The 20927-nt window shown below is 35.5% G+C and overlaps 1 protein-coding gene across 5 annotated transcripts in view; it reads right to left on the bottom strand.

The window, feature by feature from the left end:
- rerea (arginine-glutamic acid dipeptide (RE) repeats a) overlaps nucleotides 1-20927 on the bottom strand; it is a 338260-nt gene that overhangs the window by 61608 nt on the left and 255725 nt on the right. For all 5 annotated transcript variants that reach the window (XM_039755537.1, XM_039755539.1, XM_039755540.1 and 2 more), the window contains one exon: nucleotides 12480-12578. In XM_039755537.1, the coding sequence (XP_039611471.1) occupies nucleotides 12480-12578 (99 nt within the window). The remainder of the gene's footprint in view (nucleotides 1-12479; nucleotides 12579-20927) is intronic.

Here is a 20927-nt window from a genome sequence, read left to right as displayed (position 1 = left end):
TAAACGAGATAAAGTAAACAGTACAAAAGCAACATGATCTGGGACTCACATTCATTTAAATGTCATTAACTGTACCACTAAAGCAAGATTCACCGCTTGGTTATCTACCTACCACTGCCAGGACAACGGCACGGCTGCCAAGTAATTATAAAGAATGTACCTTACTACATTTATGTAATAAAACACATAATATTGAACACCCTAGTGCCTTGTGTTATATGCCTTAGGTTCATTAGTGTTGTTATGAGAGAAGGATAGCACTGGCACAGATCAAACTAAGTGAAAGAAACAAAAGTAAACCACAACAAATGGACCTCTCACAATGGACTGCAGGTGGAGCAACACAATATGGAGCCGATTCCATTACAATACATTTTTTTTTTTTCTAGAAAATGCATTCAAACTCCTTAGGAGCAAAAACAATCTAACAGGAATAAGTCATTAAACTGTATCCAAATAACACAACATTTCTGTAGACCTTTATTAAAGCAAGACAAACCTACAAGCTCTGTAATTCAAACCTCAACCTGACAATTAAAAAACTTTAGGGCTTTCAGGCATTTGCTTTGTTGTTCTCCACTTCACACCCACAGCTGCTGGGATAAGTTTGTGCCCCCTGTGACTCTGAACTAAATTAAGTGGGCTTGAGAAAGTTGCGTTACACTTACGATGCCACTGCCGATGTCAAAAGCTGCAACGGACACTTAAATCAGAAGTCAAAAGAAAAACAAATGCTTTAAGGCTGTTTTAGAGAACTTTCATTATACTCACACACAGTCTTCTCCACTATATCCCTGGAAAAATATTCTGACTAGAATTTATGAGAAGTTATGATGGCTTGGGTGGCCACATGAAAGGGGGCTCTTTTCTAGGTTAGAAAGTGAATGATTATACAGACCAACGGGCATTAAAATCTTACTTTAATACAAACAAATGAACTTGTTTAGGATGCAATATTCTGTTACAGTACCAGGACAAGAGGGGAAAAATCCATTCATTAAATAATTAAAAAAACTGTGTTACATATAACAGACTAACATTGGTTTCAATTGAATGTGAAATATACCATTAAGATTAGCCCTAAGAAATCAAAGAAACCAGAAGTATTGATCAGTTAAATATCATAAAGCAACTATTCACTCCACAGTACAAGTGCTCCTGCTATATTTTTGCAATTTATAGTTAAGTGCAAGTACATTTAAATTTTTATTAAAAACATTCCAGTCTACTGAACTAGAACTTTCTAACTTGCCAGTATTGTAAAGATGCTAACTGTAATATTCTGACTGCCATGGACAACAGATCTGAAAGCTTCACCCAATGAAGACTGTTCACAGGAAGCAAGAATGGCACTAATTAGAGTATAAATATAAGGAATAATATACTGCACACGGCAAGCAAATTTTACATTTAGAAATTCTCAGCAATGTGATTCAAATCTTCAAGAACCTGCACTTCAAGGCAAAAATTGTAATGTACTTCAGATATCATGAAACACACTTAAAGATGTCAAAATAAGAACCGGCCTGAGAAATTTGAAATGTCCTTTTAGTGATCTCAAACATAAATTAACTTCCTGTTTAAGATGTTTTAAAGTAGACAAGAAATTCAGTCTCACAGAAAACCTATTAGAAATTTAAAATGTGTAATTTACTTCAATATTCTGGTAATCTGAAATACATTTCAATATCCCACAATGGACAGTAAGTTTTTCCAAAATATCTGAAATATGAAAATGATACATCATGATACCCTGAAATAGATAACATGAAAAAGACCTGCTGTGACATATCTAAAATAATCACTTAGATTATAATAATTAGGATATTATAAAGCAGACTTAAGAGGGAAGTTTATCTATCCTTCCTTGTGTTGCTTCTACAGAAAAGCCAACAGTGCTTAGGCTGCTAAAGCAGATGTCACATTACATGACTTCTAATCATTGGGCAAGTCAGACTTGCCAAATGAGGCTCCTAATTTTATCACCAGATCACATCCATTTACAAGATGATAGATGGACAGACAGATGGGCATGTTAAAGTTAGTGACTGTATGCCGACCTTCCAGCACAGCCTTGTGCATCCCTATTTATGACCAGCAATAATGTGCTGTCTAAAGGAGCCAGCACTGTAGGAAGGGTTAGCATGTATGTCTAGTTCAGCTACAATCTTCGACATATTGTTCTTTTCCCCAATCTGTTCTGGTATGTAAAACACAAGACATCAGAGAGACAAGCTTCTCTTCTATTTGTGAGGTCCAAATCACCCACATTCCTTAATGCTCCACTATATGAACTGCACATCCATTTGAGCATTCATTGGTTGTCAGCCCTCTTTCACACAGAGCCCAACCCTCCAACTAAAGATAAAATTAAAATTGTCTTGATTTTGTTTGGGCGAGTCATGGACTTGTTGGGCATGTCACACCACACGACTGCTCCTCACAGGGGCGCACTACCAAATACCACTGACTCATTAAAACGGAAAATTGCTGTCAGCAAATGAAACAAAGCCTTCAGAAAATGTCTTTACAATAATGTACAAAGAGGACAAAGTATTAGATTTAATATTTCTTCTTTGTCTTTCTATATAACTGAGGAGATTCCCTAAAACCGAACATGTTCTCTTCTAACCACGCTTAGATAAAACAATTAAAAAAGGTTTATTAGAAACAAAATTATATAAATGTGCAGAATGCTATGATTTATTTTTGTTTGCTTAAAAGAAAAAACAAAACTAAATTAATTTTTCAATACAAAGTATAGATACAAATCAGTGCCACTTATTATTTCATCATTTTATGCCTTTTTTAACTGTATTACACTGAACTACACTTGGAGAATGTTCATTACAAAAATAGATTTTTTTAAGCTTATTCCCATCTTTGTGTTAACCTGGTTAATATGTGCTCAAGTGTAACGTTCAAACCCTGCAAATTATTTAAAGAGTCTGTAGATGGTTACAAACCTAAAAAGGATTTCATTTAGATGTTTGCATGTACTCTTTAGAGACTGAATTTATATCCTGTTACTGAATCCACATAAATCATTAGCCAGCTATACGAGTTATATAGTATTGGCGTTTTAGTGTGCATCATGCCAGCCTTGTTTACTTTTCTTTTTTATTTTTGTCTTATAGAATCAAATGTTTTCTGGGTAATGGAATATCCTGTTTGAGGAGTGTAGTTCTTTAAATGTAGCAATTTTGCAGGCATGACTGCAAATCACGAAGATATAAATGGGACACTCAGAGTTCTTAATCTCTGAGAGAAACAAAAAGTGAAGATTTGTGGTCTTTAAATGAAGAAAAGCAAATGACAAAGGTGGATTTCTTGCCTTATGCTCAATAAACTTCTACAACCCCTCTCCTCCCCCAGACCCTGAACTGTATTATGTGGGTCTGAAAATGTTCACAGATTTTCTTTAATAGCACATTATCTTGATGAAATAAAGGAGCTTTGTATCAACTGTAATCACCCCGGCTGAACAAAATGTCCTCTAAAGCAAGTTAGGCAAGCGCTCATTACTTGTAATTACTGTAACTACAATTTGTGTTAACATACTGTAGCATGATCTGGCACTATGGATGCTGGGCTGTGTATGTTCCGACACTAAGCCACCTCTTTATTTCACATTTATATTTGTGGAGAGAGTGCAACTCAAAGACATACATCACTGTGAAAGGCAACAATGAGAATGACTTTTAGCTTCTCAAATGGGATCATAATATCTGTTTTATTAAGAAATTACAAAAATAAAATAAAAAGCAAAACCACTAATCTTCTGCAAATGATTTATTACTAAGTCATTATATACATGTGGATGGTCTTTAAGTCAAGCAGTTGGTCTTAAACTCACAAGCACAAAGCCATTCTCATGACACTACGTGAAAATGAATTATACTATACATATACATTCATAACGGACTGAGAGAGAGGGGTTAGGTGCATGCGCTGATAGAAGTCTCCAGAAAATTAAAAAAGACATGTTTTGTAAAAGGACTTCAATAATTTACAGGTCTTTTCTCTCTCTCTCTCTTTTTTTTTTTTAAGTGTATTTATCTATCAAATGACAAGGTAAGATGCGAGTCCCCCGTATCAGAGCTGTGATAGCCCACCCAAAATCACTAGTACTTTGATAGCTGGGCATACAATTTCTAATAAAATCATTTCTCTGTTGTACAGTCTTGGTAGAGCAATTTGTCATCTGCTGACAGAAGAAGAGATAATACAACTAGCAGATGAAAAAGCAGGTTGTGTTTCTCAAAGCAGATATGCTTCAGTTCTAATAGTTCATGTGTGGGATAATTCTCTTCTATAAATGTCAGCCCCCAATGATCATTATTTAAAGTGCATGTTAATAATAAAAAAAAACTAACAAATATACTGATGTATCCATGAAGAACTCCAATTGAACTTTTCCCAGAAAATAAAGCACAGCTTGGTTACGTGTCTAGTAAAAATTACGTTGTGTACTTTTGCAGAAAGAGACTGCGCACAATTAAAGAGCCACACTCTGGTATCAAAGCACTGTAATGACTCAAAGATTAAAATGAAGAAAAATGACTCTTAAAAAAAAAACCAAAAAAAAAAACCTAATACTAATATTTTCTCAATATCATTAAAAGCATTTTCTGGCAACTGGGGCCTTCAATAGGTATGACTTCTTCAAAAGGGATATGCTCTGCAGTTATTTAAAAAACACATATATATATTATTTATACACATTCTCAAACCCATTCAGTTCTTAGAGTTACAGTTAACTTGTATTTGCATAGAACATATTTAAAAATGCCTTTCATAAATTTTAACAGAAAAGCTATACATATTTTAAAAATTCCACCTTTTGCTCAAGAAATAAGCCAAAATGACATTTAAAGCAAGAAAAAAATGTCTGCTTATAGCATACTAATATATAACAATTTTGTATTTTTTCTTAGGAGACTGCGTTCCTTTAATGTGGGTGGCGACATCCTTCACTTCTTTTAGAGCTCTGTGATCTACTCTATGGTGTGCTAGGTTTTTAACATCACTTCGAGAGGCGCCCACCAATTCAACAAGTTAATTAAAAGGGGAACGCTCAGTTATGGGATGCACTCACAATCCCCAGGAGGTAATAGAGGAGGAGAGAATTAAAAAACAACTGCATGCCATTATAAGCAATGCTGCACATCCTCTCTCTGGCACACTAACTCCAAGGACTTTCAGCTAAGGAAATACTCGGAAAAAGTGTGCTAAGAAATGCTATTGGGGACTTCTTTATACAAACAGTTATACGCCTGCATAATGGCTAACTGAGACTGCTCTTTTTATCATAGCCAAGTTAGAGGTTTTTCTTTATTTTTAGTTTTCTTTGCTATTAGTCATTGAGGTGTGCATTTATTTAAGAGGGAGCTGTTTTTTTGTATAATATTTACTGAGAATCTTTAAAAAGCCAAACTTTCCTTTGTGGACAAAAAGTTCTCTCTATTGAGTAAATATTACCAGAACAACATACAGTGGTGTGAAAAACTATTTGCCCCCTTCCTGATTTCTTATTCTTTTGGATGTTTGTCACACAAAATGTTTCTGATTATCAAACACATTTAACAATTAGTCAAATATAACACAAGTAAACACAAAATGCAGTTTTTAAATGGTTTTTATCATTTAGGGAGAAAAAAAATCCAAACCTACATGGCCCTGTGTGAAAAAGTAACTGCCCCCTGAACCTAATAACTGGTTGGGCCACCCTTAGCAGCAATAACTGCAATCAAGCGTTTGCGATAACTTGCAATGAGTCTTTACAGCTCTGGAGGAATTTTGGCCCACTCATCTTTGCAGAATTGTTGTAATTCAGCTTTATTTGAGGGTTTTCTAGCATGAACCGCCTTTTTAAGGTCATGCCATAGCATCTCAATTGGATTCAGGTCAGCACTTTGACTAGGCCACTCCAAAGTCTTCATTTTGTTTTTCGTCAGCCATTCAGAGGTGGATTTGCTGGTGTGTTTTGGGTCATTGTCCTGTTGCAGCACCCAAGATCGCTTCAGCTTGAGTTGATGAATAGATGGCTGGACATTCTCCTTCAGGATTTTTTGGTAGACAGTAGAATTCATGGCTCCATCTATCACAGCAAGCCTTCCAGGTCCTGAAGCAGCAAAACAACCCCGGACCATCACACTACCACCACCATATTTTACTGTTGGTATGATGTTCTTTTTCTGAAATGATGTGTTCCTTTTACGCCAGATGCAACGGGACATTTGCCTTCCAAAAAGTTCAACTTTTGTCTCATCAGTCCACAAGGTATTTTCCCAAAAGTCTTGGCAATCATTGAGATGTTTCTTAGCAAAATTGAGACGAGCCCTAATGTTCTTTTTGCTTAACAGTGGCTCGTGTCTTGGAAATCTGCCATGCAGGCCGTTTTTGCCCAGTCTCTTTCTTATGGTGGAGTCGTCAACACTGACCTTAAATGAGGCAAGTGAGGCCTGCAGTTCTTTAGACGTTGTCCTGGGGTCTTTTGTGACCTCTCGGATGATTTGTCTCTGCGCTCTTGGGGTAATTTTGGTCGGCCGGCCACTCCTGGGAAGGTTCACCACTGTTCCATGTTTTTGCCATTTGTGGATAATGGCTCTCACTGTGGTTCGCTGGAGTCCCAAAGCTTTAGAAATGGCTTTATAACCTTTACCAGACTGATAGATCTCAATTACTTCTGTTCTCATTTGTTCCTGAATTTCTTTGGATCTTGGCATGATGTCTAGCTTTTGAGGTGCTTTTGGTCTACTTCTCTGTGTCAGGCAGCTCCTATTTAAGTGATTTCTTGATTGAAACAGGTGTGGCAGTAATCAGGCCTGGGGGTGGCTATGGAAATTGAACTCAGGTGTGATACACCACAGTTGGGTTATTTTTTAACAAGGGGGCAATTACTTTTTCACACAGGGCCATATAGGTTTGGGTTTTTTTTCTCCCTAAATAATAAAAACCATCATTTAAAAACTGCATTTTGTGTTTACTTGTGTTATATTTGACTAATGGTTAAATGTGTTTGATGATCAGAAACATTTTGTGTGACAAACATGCAAATGAATAAGAAATCAGGAAGGGGGCAAATAGTTTTTCACACCACTGTACAACCCTCACTTTCCAGACTGTGTTAGGTGTCAAACAGAGGTAGTATATGTCTCGCCTGATTCTACCATGTCAGTACATTCATGTTGATAATGCTTTAAAAAGAAAAAAATGAATGACTGATGGAATTCTAGCAATAGAATTATCAAAAATCATTTACAAAAAGCATAGGATGTACAATATACTATGGTAATGTAATATGGACATCCCATCCCCACACCCGCCAAAAAAAGGTAATAGCACTGAGAATTATGTGAAGATGACAAACTTTGATTAGTTCAGATTTTTAAAATTCACAAATAAAAATGTAAGGTTAACTCTACCATAGTACCACTTAACAGGAACACCTTAAACCCTGAACGACCTTTAGATAAAACATGTTGAATTATCATGATTGAAGGATCCTGCTTGTATCTTAAGAGTTCTTTATTAATGACCAGACAGATTTATTTCTCATATACTACACAGCTTTTCCTTTTAGCCAATCAGACAATCTGTAAATCCCCTCCAAAAATCAGTTTTATAGTCTGCCTTTTTTTTTTTAGAATAAATGAATGGTAATTTATACACAGATTTATATATTTTTTAAGTGTTTTGTAAGGGTATGTGCAGTGAAACAACCCTTCAGCCAATAGTTGAAAATATAGAGATCGCAAGACATTTTAGAATGAAAGGTATCAAAAGTAATTCAGTGCAGCCATATAAAAGCCGTATTATTTATACTGACTTCTGCTACAATTGATGAAAAAAAAAATGTAGGATATATCTAGTTGGCTTATAAGCTTCAAACTGCTACTTTGCTTTGTTTAAACATAACATCACTTAATCGTTATGAGGATACATCACTGCTCACTATAGAAAGAATGCAACTTTTTTTATTATTTTCTACAAGATGTTTTTTTTCTTGTTCCATAACCATTGATATCAATTCTTGTTTTGAGCTCTTTACCTTCTGGCAGGGCAAAGTATTATTGAATTTGGCAGACTGACAGGCAGTGACTAGTGGGTGCTGGTGACGGGCTGTTCTGTCACCAAATGCATAGTTGATAAAATGTTTAGCACACAAGCAAATAATAGCACAGCATCTGTAAAGCTCAATTTATGTGATAAGACCAAGTGACAGTTAAGGTTCTTTTTCTCTGCGCTTTTCTATTCAAATCCAAAGTGTTTTGTGCACCTAAGAGTTTATTATGTTTACTTTCTTAAAGCACAGAAGGCTCAAACTCAGGATATAATTGCTTCCAATTAATACATATGAATTGCTTTTAAATTTGTAAATAGTCTCTGGTGCAATTGGTCCTTTGTATGAGCTGCCCAATATAACATTTACAAATCTATAAGACTTGTTGGTCAGCCTGTAATATATCAACAGGAATTGTAGAACAAGCAATGAAACATGAATGCCTTTTTAAGCCAATAATCTGCAAGAAAATGTTATAATTACACTGAGATTAAATGCATCAAGAGAAGCTGAACTTGTATACTGTGATATTTCCCATCTTAGTACACACATTTAAATTTAAAGGATGTACCCATTTCAAATGAAAAGAGGTGTATTTGCCAGAGTTTCTGAGCTATATCTTTGAGAAACTGATGTCCTGGCAGAAAAAGAAAAAAAGAAATAGAAAAAGAAAAAAAAAACCCAAAACAAACAATGCACCAAATCACACACACCTACACCATCACACTCAGACTCCAGCACACGTAAAACGAGAAATGGGCAATCTACATCATGAAAACTATGAGCATTGTGTTTAATGTGAGCTTATAATTTTCTTAATATTTATTTTTTTTTGGTTGTACTATATACAATCATGCATCAATTTATGGTCAGCAAAATTGAGGCCATCTGTTCCCTCCCATTTATTTATTTATTTTTTAACTGATGAGTGGGTGCGAATAATAGATGAGCTGGTACTTTCCTTTTACGACCAATTTCTTCAATCCCACTACACCACACAAGCATCCTCTGTGAAGCATAGATCAATTGCCACCAAGCACCAACAAATGAACAGGTTTTTCCCCATGATGTAATGAACACTGCAAAGCACCAGCACGAGAATGACAAGCAGGGGGTGCTGTCCCAAATGAAGTATCGAGCAATCGCTGTGAAGTACAAACACATGTAAAACAAGCACGGCCATCCTTGGGAGATTCAGGTGCACAAGTGCCTGGCACTTCCAAACTGCTGCATGGAAGTGTGAGTGGTGGCAAAATTCTGTGGTGCACCCTGAAAAAAGGCCTTTAAGACTCAAATATCAACATGTGATACTCCGTACCGGAAGTTAAAGTATACGTACCGGTGACCCACTGACTCACAGAGCCTCAACTGCAACAACCTGTTCAGCCAAATGGTTGGTCCCAAATATAGCCGCAAGTCGGCATTTGACTGTATTTTCAAATTAAAGAATTGTTTCACGCAACAATCGTCATGATGAAATCCTGCTGAAAGCAAGAATTATAGAAGGTATGGGAAAGCCTTTACCTTCAGAATGAAGCTACAAATATACTGTGAGTTCAGCCAGTGACTAAAATAAGACCTATCAATTGTCACTGTCAGCAAACATGACTTTTACAGTTGTAAGAGTCTTATCTAAAAGACCTGTCACTGTTTTGATAAAGGTTACAGATCATCAAAGAAAAGAAAAATGAAAAACACTTTATAAAAAAAAAATCAGGCTTTTCATTATTTTTTAGAAGAGTAAAAGAGAATTTTACATATTGGTTGGCAAGAAATTGGCAAAACAACAAATAGCAAACATGCAGGTCTAATCAAAGAGCCTGGGCTAGAACCATAAATGTCCAAGAGGCCTTTCAGTCCTGTATTTGGAGTCTAAGGCTACTGCCTTTAATTTCACATACACATGCAAGAACCCCTTTAGTAATCAACCATCTGAATGCTAATTAAGTGCTCTGACAAAATCCCAGCACAATAAGCTAAACAACACAGCAGCAAATTTTGCCTTTGGCAATAATGAATAAACAAACAGAATTTATAATAAAGCAAGGAAGGATGGGTGACTTAATCTGTCTCGATTTGCTGCAGCACTGCCGGGAGTCTTAGTTTCATTTAAATGTGTCCATCGTGTTTAATTTAAAAGCCTATAAACACACACCCCTGCAAATCTTGTCTGGTGTGTCATCTTGTAGCACTAGCACTCACTTCCAAGTCTTGAAGAGCCACAGCAGGTGCAGATTTTCACTGAAACCAATCTCTCAACCAGAATCTGTTTTTGTCATTTGCTGTACTTCAAATTAAATTACCATGGGATAGAGTGCTTCTGGAGTATGTGGTTTGAAACATTTTCTTGAAACAACTGCAGTGCCTATAAAAAGAATTCATCCCCTTGGGAAGTTTTCACATTTTTTTGTTATACAACATCGAACTGCATTTGATTTAATGTCCCTTTTTAACACATCAACAGAAATAAACCTAATACTAAAGTGAAAATAGATCTCTGCAGAGTGGTCTAAATTAATCACAAATATAAAACACAAAATAACTGGCTGCATAAGTATAGTCTTTAGTAGGTGATAGCCTTGAGACTGTGTGCTCAGGTCTCACTATCGGCTTTGCACATCTGAACACTGACACATTCCGCCATTTTCTTTGAATCAACTGCTCAAGCTCTGTCATGTTGGATGTTGATTGTGAGTAAAAAGCATTTTTCAAGTCCATCCCTAAATCTCAACTGGACTGAGACCTGAACTCTGACTCTGTCTCCCTGGACATTCATATTGTTTTATTGAAGCCATCCCTGTGTAGATTTGGCTGTATGCTTGGGGTATCGTCTTGATGGATTGAAAACAAGCCTGCTGCAGAAAGTCATCCCCTCAACCTGACAGAGTCACAACTACGCTTCGCGGTGTTTTGGATGATGTGCAGCGTTTATGCCAAACATGGTGTTTTAGTCTGATGGCCAAAAAACTCCATTTCAGTATCATTAGACCACAGACTCTGTACAGACTTCAGCATGCCTTCTGTGCATTTTTTTAGTTACTTTCTCTTTGCCACTGCCCCATAAAGCTGTGACTGGTTGCCTGCAGTCTCTCCAGTCTTCACCGCTGTTTCCTGTAACTCCTCCAGAGTTCTCAAGGATCTCTTGGTGTCCTTTCTTCACTATTCGTCTTCTTACAAGATCACTCAGTTTTCATGGGCAGCCTGCTCTCCGCAGATTTGCCACACTCTTTGATTTTTAATGGCTGATTTAAACAAATATTCAGTGACTTGGATATTTTCTTGCCTCCATCCCTGTGATGGATTGGGTTGGACCCACAATACTGGGTCCTTCCAGGGAGCCACTTAAAGCCAATACTGTCGATAACGTACCCTAAGGAAGAGCAAGCAGATGAGGACACTCACACAGAGCAAGGAGTAGGTGCATAAAAGTGCAAAAGTGAACCACAGTGTCCATATAAATCTTGCAGTGCTCAAAATACTCAATAAATAAATAATCTGATAAAAAGAATTATGGAGGTTAAAAACAAATAATCCATTAGTAAAAGTTTAAAAATCTACAGGCAAGGAAAACTGTTCTTTAAAATACTCTTTCTCTTTCCCATCTTCTTGCCGGATTCTCTTTCCTTCCTCTAACCTCTGCTCTGTGTCAATTTTCCTTTGTTTCTTGTCCTTTACTCCTTTTCTCTAATGTTGGCTCTCCCTTATATGCCTCCATGGGCACAGAGCCTCATTTGCACACCACAGAAAGCTAATGAAACAATTAAGATGGATGCACCCTCACATGCAGGAGTTTCTCATTTCAATTACCTCACCAACCTTCCACAGCTGCGTAAGCACACACCCCCAGTGAGACTGAGGCGGCCATTCAATTACTTATTTAAAAATCGGCCACCTTCTTCTGAGCTGTGGGCCCCACTATACCACAATCCCCTGAGTAGTGCTTTTTAGTACACTTTTCACATAGTTGCTTGGTGTGATCTTTTGTCTTCATTGTTTAGATAAGACCACCAGATAGACTTCCAGATAAGGAGGATTTATTAAACAAGGAACTGAAACACCAGACAGATGATCTCAATTTAATTCTATCACATCTAAAGCCTACTGGTTACACCACTGATGATTATTAACATGTGTCATATTAAAGGGGGAGAATATATAGAGGGTCACTTTTTTTGTATTTTATATTTGTAATTAAGACTTCTTTGGAGAGATCTGTTTTCACGAACAATAAAAGAGTAATTTTTTGTTGATCAATGTCAAGAAAGCCAAATTAAAATGACAAATATTTGTCCACCTAAACTCACATTAAAGCAACAGTGACAATTTCTGAATTGTAATAATCTACAGGTGACCTTAAAAAAAAAAAATTACAGAAAATAATGGTTACATTTTTACTTAATAAGGCAGGTCTTACCACTTCATCTTCAGTCCAACATTTTTCTATAAGCCTTGGCACGGGTTTCTTGACAAGACGCTGCAATGCTTTTCCTGCATCATAACTGCTTTCATGTAGCTGCATAAGGAATAAAAAAAATGATTAACAACATATCAAAAAAATACAATTTAAATGGCAATTAAAAAAATAAGATAAAACAGTCAAACAGTAAAACTTTATCAAATTGAAATTAAATTTTAAAACACTGACATAGTAAAGAAAAAAAATACATATTTTATATGTGAATAAAAAAAAACCCACTAGAAATACTTTTTGAAATTAGAAATGATTTTACTTTTAGTTGACTTATTCTATTATTTATCACTCTGGTGTTTTCCACATCCATTCAGTGTCTAAACCTGGCAAGATCCTACTTTAGCAGCACTCAGATCACCAACTGAAACACTGTGGCTGCAGGTTTACATTGTCATCACCTTATCTTTTTGGTTTATTTTTTTACTGGACTTTTTCATGACACATTTCCTTAGTTTTTTGCTCCTATTCTTACTTCACTGACAATTAATATTTCATGCCATAATTATATGTAACTGTGAATATTTAAGTGATATTTAGATAAGGATAGGTATGAGTAATTACAACAAAACAGCTAAACATGTTAGAACATTAGAACACTCTAGACGAGAACAGGCCATTCAGCCCAACAAAGCTCACCAGTCCTGTCCACTTGTTTCCTCCAAGAAAACATCAAGTCGAGTTTTCAAAGTCCCTAATGTCTTACTGTCTACCACACTACTTGTTAGCTTATTCCAAGTGTCTATCGTTCTTTGTGTAAAGAAAAACTTCCTAATGTTTCTGCGAAATTTACCCTTAAGTTTCCAACTGTGTTCCCATGGTCTTGATGAACTCATTTTAAAATACAATTCTCGATCCACTGGACTGATTCCCTTCATAATTTTAAACACTTTAATCATGTCACCTCTTAGTCTTCTTTTGCTTAAACTGTAAAGGCTCAGCTCTTTTAATCTTTCCTCATAATTCAACCCCTGTAGTCCTTGAATCAGCCTCGTCGCTCTTCTCTGGACATTTTCTAGCGCTGCTATGTTATTTTTGTAGCCTGGAGACCAAAACTGCACACAGAACTCCAGATGAGGCCTCACCAGTGCACTATAAAGGTTGAGCATAACCTCCTGTGACTTGTACTCCACACATCAAGGCGCTATATAACCTAACATTCTGTTAGCCGCCTTAATGGCTTCTGAACACTGTTGGGAAGCTGATAGCTTAGAGTCCACTATGACACCTGAATCCTACTCATAAGGTGTACTCTACACCATTGTGTATTCAAACCAAACATTTTTACTTCCTATGTGTAATACTTTACATTTACTGACATTAAAATTTCATCTGCGACAAATCTGCCCAAGCCTGTATGCTATCCAAGTCCCTCTGTAATGATATAACGGATTCCAAATTTTCTGCTAATCCACCTATCTTGGTATCATCTGCAAACTTAACCAGCTTGTTACTTATATTCCTATCTAAATCATTTATATATTTATATTTATATATATATATATATATATATATATATATATATATATATATATATATATATATATATATATATGTAGCAGCAGCCCTAGCACTGACCCCTGTGGAACACCACTCTTAACCAGTTCTGATGAGGTTCCTCACACCATCACTCTCTGCTTCCTGTGTCTGAGCCAATTCTGCACCCATCTAAAAACATCACCCTGAACTCCCACTTCTTTTAACTTGAGGCCCAACCTCTCAGGTGGCACCTTATCAAATGCTTTCTGAAAGTCCAGATAAATAATATCATAAGCTCCACTTTGATTGTATGCTTTTGTTGCCTCCTCATAGAATTCCAACATGTTAGTAAAACACGACCTCCCCCTTCTGAACCCATGCTGACTGTTCAGAATAACTCCTGTCCTTGCCATGTGTTGCTCAATCTTATCCTTAATAATTCCTTCCATTAATTTTCCTGTGATGCATGTTAAGCTTACTGGCCTATAGTTGCTTGGATCTGCCCTGTCACCCTTTTTATATAATGGGATGATATTTGCCATTTTCCAGTCCTTCGGAATCTCTCCCGTGATCAGTGACTTCCTAAAAATATGTGTCAAGGGTTTATATTTGTACTCACTAGCCTCCTTAAGAACACAAAAATAAATATTATCTGGGCCTGGTGATTTGTTTGATTTCATCTTATTTAATCTTAGCAGCACTTCTCCCTCTACAATTTCCAAATCCCTCAGTACCTCCTTAGTAGTCGCGTTTACCTCTGGGAGGTTATCCACTTGCTCACTTGTAAACACCTCAGAAAAATGTAAGTTTAGGGCATCTGCTATTTCACTGTCTGTATCTTTTAATTCCCCTTAAAGACCCCAGTACTTTAGTAGTAAAAGAACAGTTAAGGAGGAGGTCAAGTTCATCAGGAATAGGACCTTCAGTAAGTCAGTTTCCTTCTGGAAAGCAGGTTGATAGTACTTTAACATAAACGATCAGAAGCACAGCATTTACACTAATGAATGCCAGCTGTTTTTCCATTGGCAGAACGTATAAAAAAAATCTATACCTTCACACAGACTTTTTGTCAACTCTGTATGCAATAATTCTGTGCAAACTACTGGAATTTCAGACAAATTTCTCTTTAAGTCACATGCTTATAATATTCATAAACAAAGATGCAGAAAAATGCTTTTTACATGTACTAAAAAATCAAGTATATGCCCTGTCTTTCTGCACCCCTGAAATGGATTAAGCAGGTTTGGGATCATTTCAAGATCTTAATTGCATGGCTGCCTAAAGCCACTTCTAAGGGTTTCAGAGCGTACAAATGTTTGCAATTATTCAAATTTACTCTGCTTAAACTAACAATTTACTAAGATTTCCCACCACAACCTCAACAGGTATATATTTGGTTATTGGTCCCCATGTAAGTGTGTACCAGTATGCCTTACAATGGGCTGGAATACCATCCAGCGCTGGCACCTACCTTGCACCTAGTGAAGCAAGGATAGGAATCAAATCCCTGTGACCCGCGAGTTTAAAAAACAAAAAAGATGGTTTACTCTTCTGTGTGTGCATATAGTTTGAGTTGTCATTCCTCTATGAATTACAAAGACTTAATTTAAGCATTTATATTTTTTCATTAACAATATTCCAAGTGGTAATACAGCAGCAGGCACTTAAAGCCCATAAATTTATATATACAGTCAAAGTACATAAAATAATACAACTCTCTATGAATTGTCAGTTCATTAAATAAAGAGAAACAAACAAACAAAATGTAGCATACAAATTTATCCATAGATTTTCTGAATTGCTTAATCCAGTATAATGTTGCAATGGGTGACAGCTTATCCTGAAAGCTCATGATGCAAGGCAGGAACTAACCCAACGATTTTGAAATGAGCAGAACTAGAGCAAAAACATTCAGCTCCATTCTGTTTTTTATCTTCAAGGAACTAAAATTATATTTATTGCAACTGAATTTGTAAAGCATACTTTGTTAATAGAATAGCAATATTATTTCTAACAGACAAATATAATGGTACTGCAATAAACTAGAAAAACATCATGTACACACACATATTTAATTATGTCTCAAGATGACTGGAGGTAATAGCACTGAAGAAAGAGGAAGAAAAAAAAATGATTACATCCCCCAAATAACCCACTGAAGCTATATGTATAAATTAAGTGTAATATCCTATTTTTTTCCTTCAGTCTCCTCCTAACAACCCATTGTTATGCAGCCAATAATGTAAACGTTTAGAAGGCCGAATTAGCATATCCCCACAATCTTCCTGCAAGGCTTCTCATTCCTCCTTGTGTTACTCATCTGATCTGCCATTTTCTGTCAGCTAGATGCTGCAAATAAATTTTCCTTTTGGCATGGCTCAGCTGTCAGGCAAGCCTGCGCTATAATGAACCCATGAATTACATCTTGCCTTTCTGACATCTTCCATCTCACACATCAAAATATTGTTCTTCAACTGTAATTTATAACTTCATTCAAATGGCTCACTCCAGCAGTGACCTTCCTGAATATAAGTGAAATGGCATTTTATTCATCTGAGGTCTTTTGCAGATGCATCTTGGGGTAATTAAAACAAAAGAAGGAAGTTTCAAAACAAAAAGAAAAAAATCTTAATATTCAACCCAAAGACAATCACAAGAAACACTCAGATCAATTAAAAATCTAACTAAGGTAATGTTTGTTTCAATATACAAAAAAATATCCCAAGGATTAGTCGGGCACCTCTTACTGTCCTTATTGTGAATATTTTTCACTGGAGAGGATGCATATCACATTTTAAAAGAAAAATAATGAACTTGATACTAAGGGATGACATAATGAAGTTCATGAACAATAATAATAATTCTTAACTTTTATATAGCACTTACCTTCTCTTCCAACTACAGCATGAGAACTCTGAAACACTACAGCTTCTTATTCCAAACTTAATTAAACTTAGTTTGGAAACAAAAATCGTAACACATGAACCGACCACCTTTTACTAGATTGTTTCAGGGCACCTCTTTTTTTATTAAGGACTCTACAATAAGGATATTAATAGCAGATACTGATACCTGATTGTATGACACTTGAATCAGCCAATTCCAATTAAAAATGTTTTTATCTTGATTTGATTTTTTAAAACTAAGTTATTTTATAAGTAGCCATTTAAAAACTTTGTTCTATATTAAACTGATTACAATTAAAATAAACTGAAGATCACAGAAGTTTCTTAAACTTTCCTTTAAATTAGGAAGATGAAGGTTTGTAGGGTTGCTGTTCATTGACCATAAAAAAAATAAAATCTCCTTAAAATACACACTTAAACATAAATCATTTATTCAAAATAGAGAGGCATAAAAGAAAAAAAAAACAGTAATTAATCACATGTAGCTATTCATTAAAATAAAAATAGTCATAAGATGTTTACCAAGAAGATACAAGTCTAACATGGTTAACAGGTTTAAGCCAGGTGTCTACTAAGCAGCATCAACACTTTCCTTTCGAGTTTAAGTATTCTAAGCTGCTGTATTAAACACAAGCTTGTTTTGTAAAATTTGAGTTGCTTGTATGGAATGCCATTTGATTTTAATAAATTCAATAAGCTGTTAAAAAATTAATTAAAAAAACAAGCAAAAGCTTGCAAAACGTGTTTGTTTTATTTAAAAAAAAAAAAAACAAAATGAGAAGGTCTGATCACATTAAAGCAGCTTCTCTTTTAATTTCTGCCAAAGAGACACATCTCTCTCAGTGTGGCCCCTTTCCTTCCACTCTTTCCATACAAAAGGCAACTACCCAGAGACCACCTTCTCAGTTTATTACTAACCTTTCTTCAGCATAAAAGCCGATGTTTCAGCGTTCTCTCTCCTAAAGTTTGTCTGGCTGCTCTGTGTTTACAGAATGACATTTGCACTTCCTTCAGTATAATAACATTTTGCATAAAGGAACACTACAACTATGTTACAATAAAGCAAAGAAAAGCAGCTGTAAAAAAAAAAAAAAAAGTCTTTTGAGATTTACACAATTTACGGTTACAGTCATCTGGAGTGAAAATCTGCACATTTATATTGTCACCTCATCAGAGTATAACTATTCACTATATATATAAAATCATACATATACATGACATAAAAGTCATAAAGTCATAATGACATTTTAATATGTTACTTATAGCACGTCCTGTCTTGGTTGCACATGTATAGGGCATGTTCAAGTAATCAGATCAGCCGGTTATTAGGACCAAAATGATCGCGTCCCGACGTGGTCCGATTAACAGGAATCGACTGTATATCCAAAGGTCACCTTTCCAGGTTCACCGATTTTAAAAAATTCTTAAGTTCTCCTTTAACCTTCAGAACAGCCTAAATTAATTAGGACCTGTTCTCGACAAGGTCAAGATCCTTTCGGCCAGTGACTTTTATGTACTCTTGGCATGTTTTGATATGTCTCTTTTGATTCTGTTATTGGAACTCCTTAACTAGTATGTTGTATGGAAATAATGCAATGATTAATGGGCAGAAAATTACTTTGGAAAAACAGAAAGAGCATAGAAAATGGCCACTCAAATTCAACTTCTTGTACAGGGCTCCTCACAGTGCAAATACATGTGTCTAAACAGCAAAAGATAACTAAGTAAACAATTAAAGCATATGCAGATAGAAAACGGAGCTTTACTGTGTACAAAAAATTTGACAACTACTGGGAAAGTTATAAAATGTGCTTATCTGAGATGTAAAAAATGACTATAGCTTAGTCAGGATAAACAGAATAGTTTTACTAAATTATTTAAATTGCATGTCCTCTTTCTCCTCCTCTCCTCACTCTACTGTACTGCTCTCTTCTAGTCGAGTGTTGCCAAAGTGTGCATTTGCTCATAATTCCATCAACATATTACTCATCTAACAAGTACTGTAATCATGTGCAACTAGTGCTATTATATGATCTACTTTAATTTGCTAAATTAAAAACACTGACCAAAACAATTTCAAACTAATGAACAAAACTATGAATAAAAAAAAACAACACACTTGGGGTGCGAAGGGAAGAAACAAAACATTGATACAGATAGTGCACTTTGCAATATTCCTGGAAATCCATAATATGTTAGGCTTGACCTGAAAAAAGTAATCTTCTGGTTTTGCTATAATCAGCAGGGCAAAGCTTAACCTTTTGAATCCTATCTCCCTTCAGTGGGAGACTATGCACTGTTAGGAAAGCAACAGCTTCACAGTGGTCACAACACTACATGTTCTTTAATGTAACTTTCTAGCAAGATGTCTAATGGTATACAGACATGTCTATTTTTATCACTGAGGTACTGCAATACAGCATAAGCTGTCATGTTTCCTTTTTTCTTTTTGCACTTGAAAGTCTGTATATGAGTTATGTCAGAAGCTACTGTTTGCTTCCGTAACTCTGTGTTTTTGGCTAACTTAGCTCAATGTACAATATTTTGCCTCCTTCACTAAACTTTAACTATGCTGTCAATTTTAAATGATACCTTCAAAACTGAACAATCATTTTAATAACTTTGTGCAAGCATCAGAGGTGCTTGTTTACTTAGTTCTAACAGTCAAGTTGCATTCAACCAAAACTGGTTGAACAATTTTCTCAGCATTCTCACTTGAAACAAGCAAGAAAAAAAAAACATAAAAATACAGTATACATTATAATTGGATGTTGCACAATAAACCAACCAAAATCAATTACAGTATATCTATCATACAGTAAAATTTTTATAGTATTTTTACACAAATTGTATACAGAAAGAACAATAATTATTAAAAGTTTCAATAAAATAACTTAAAAAATAAAGAGGATTACTCCTTTATTACACATACTACAAGCTACCTGTTCCATGCTGCCACTGGGCTAAATTGACAAAAATATAGATGATTATCATAAACAAACTCCAGATGAGACAAACAAGTGCCTACCTCAGTGTTCATATCAGCTTGCAAATTAAATTATTGGGTAATAATGGTGCAGCTGTCAGTTACTCATTTTCTAATAAAAAATTATGCCTTTTGATACTAACCAAACACAGCAATTAGGACATTTCCACATTTTACTAAAAGCTAAAAAAAGAAAAATTTGTCAAAATGTGTCATTAAATGGAACAAATCTGCCCAAATATACAGCATAACAAAAGTGTGCACCCAGACAAGTATTATCTTCAGAAGGTTTGAAAGTGACATGAGATTTTGAGTTTGTACTTTTGTGCAGTAAATTCAATGAGCCTTTTGAAACTGAGTCAGTAAAATTCTTGTGCATCTCCACTGTAAAAAAAAAACAAAAAACAGTGCATTCTCTTTTAAGTATATTTGAATTGTATCCCATATTAAGATTACCCATTAAATTAAAACAGAAGAACATATATTTATATAATGCCTTACATTACACACATTACCAGAAAAAAAAGGTTATCATGAAAAGAATGTCATTTTATGCCAGGAGAAACACAGTCCAAAAAGGATAATAATTAAGAGGTTTTAATTTTACTCTGAACAAAATAAAATGAAGTTACCTAACATGCACAAGTTCCATATATGTGTGTGTGTGTGTATATATATATATATATATATATATTGTTACACACGCGTGTTTAGGAGGCAACTAAAGGGCTCGAATACATGCAATTCCACGCCGGACCAGGGGGTGGCAAAGTGCACTAATTCTCCCTCTTAATCTCTTACAGACCATTCTAGGGAAATCCCGCTATTGGGCAGCCAACGATGTCACTTCCGGTTCCGATGACATCACTTCCTGTAATGGCCTTTAAAGCCGCCATCTTGTTAATATTGAGTTAGTTCTGTTTTGGACTGAATAGTGTGAACATGGATCTGATTGTTAAGATGTTTTGCTGCTCCAAACCTTTGCAATGTCTTGTGATCTTTATTGTTACTATATATATATAT

This window comes from Polypterus senegalus, chromosome 6 (assembly GCF_016835505.1).
Source record: "Polypterus senegalus isolate Bchr_013 chromosome 6, ASM1683550v1, whole genome shotgun sequence".
In the NCBI taxonomy this organism is placed as follows: domain Eukaryota; kingdom Metazoa; phylum Chordata; class Cladistia; order Polypteriformes; family Polypteridae; genus Polypterus; species Polypterus senegalus.
The sequence above is the reverse complement of the archived record's forward strand: the minus strand, read 5'-3'. Positions and strand labels throughout refer to the sequence as shown.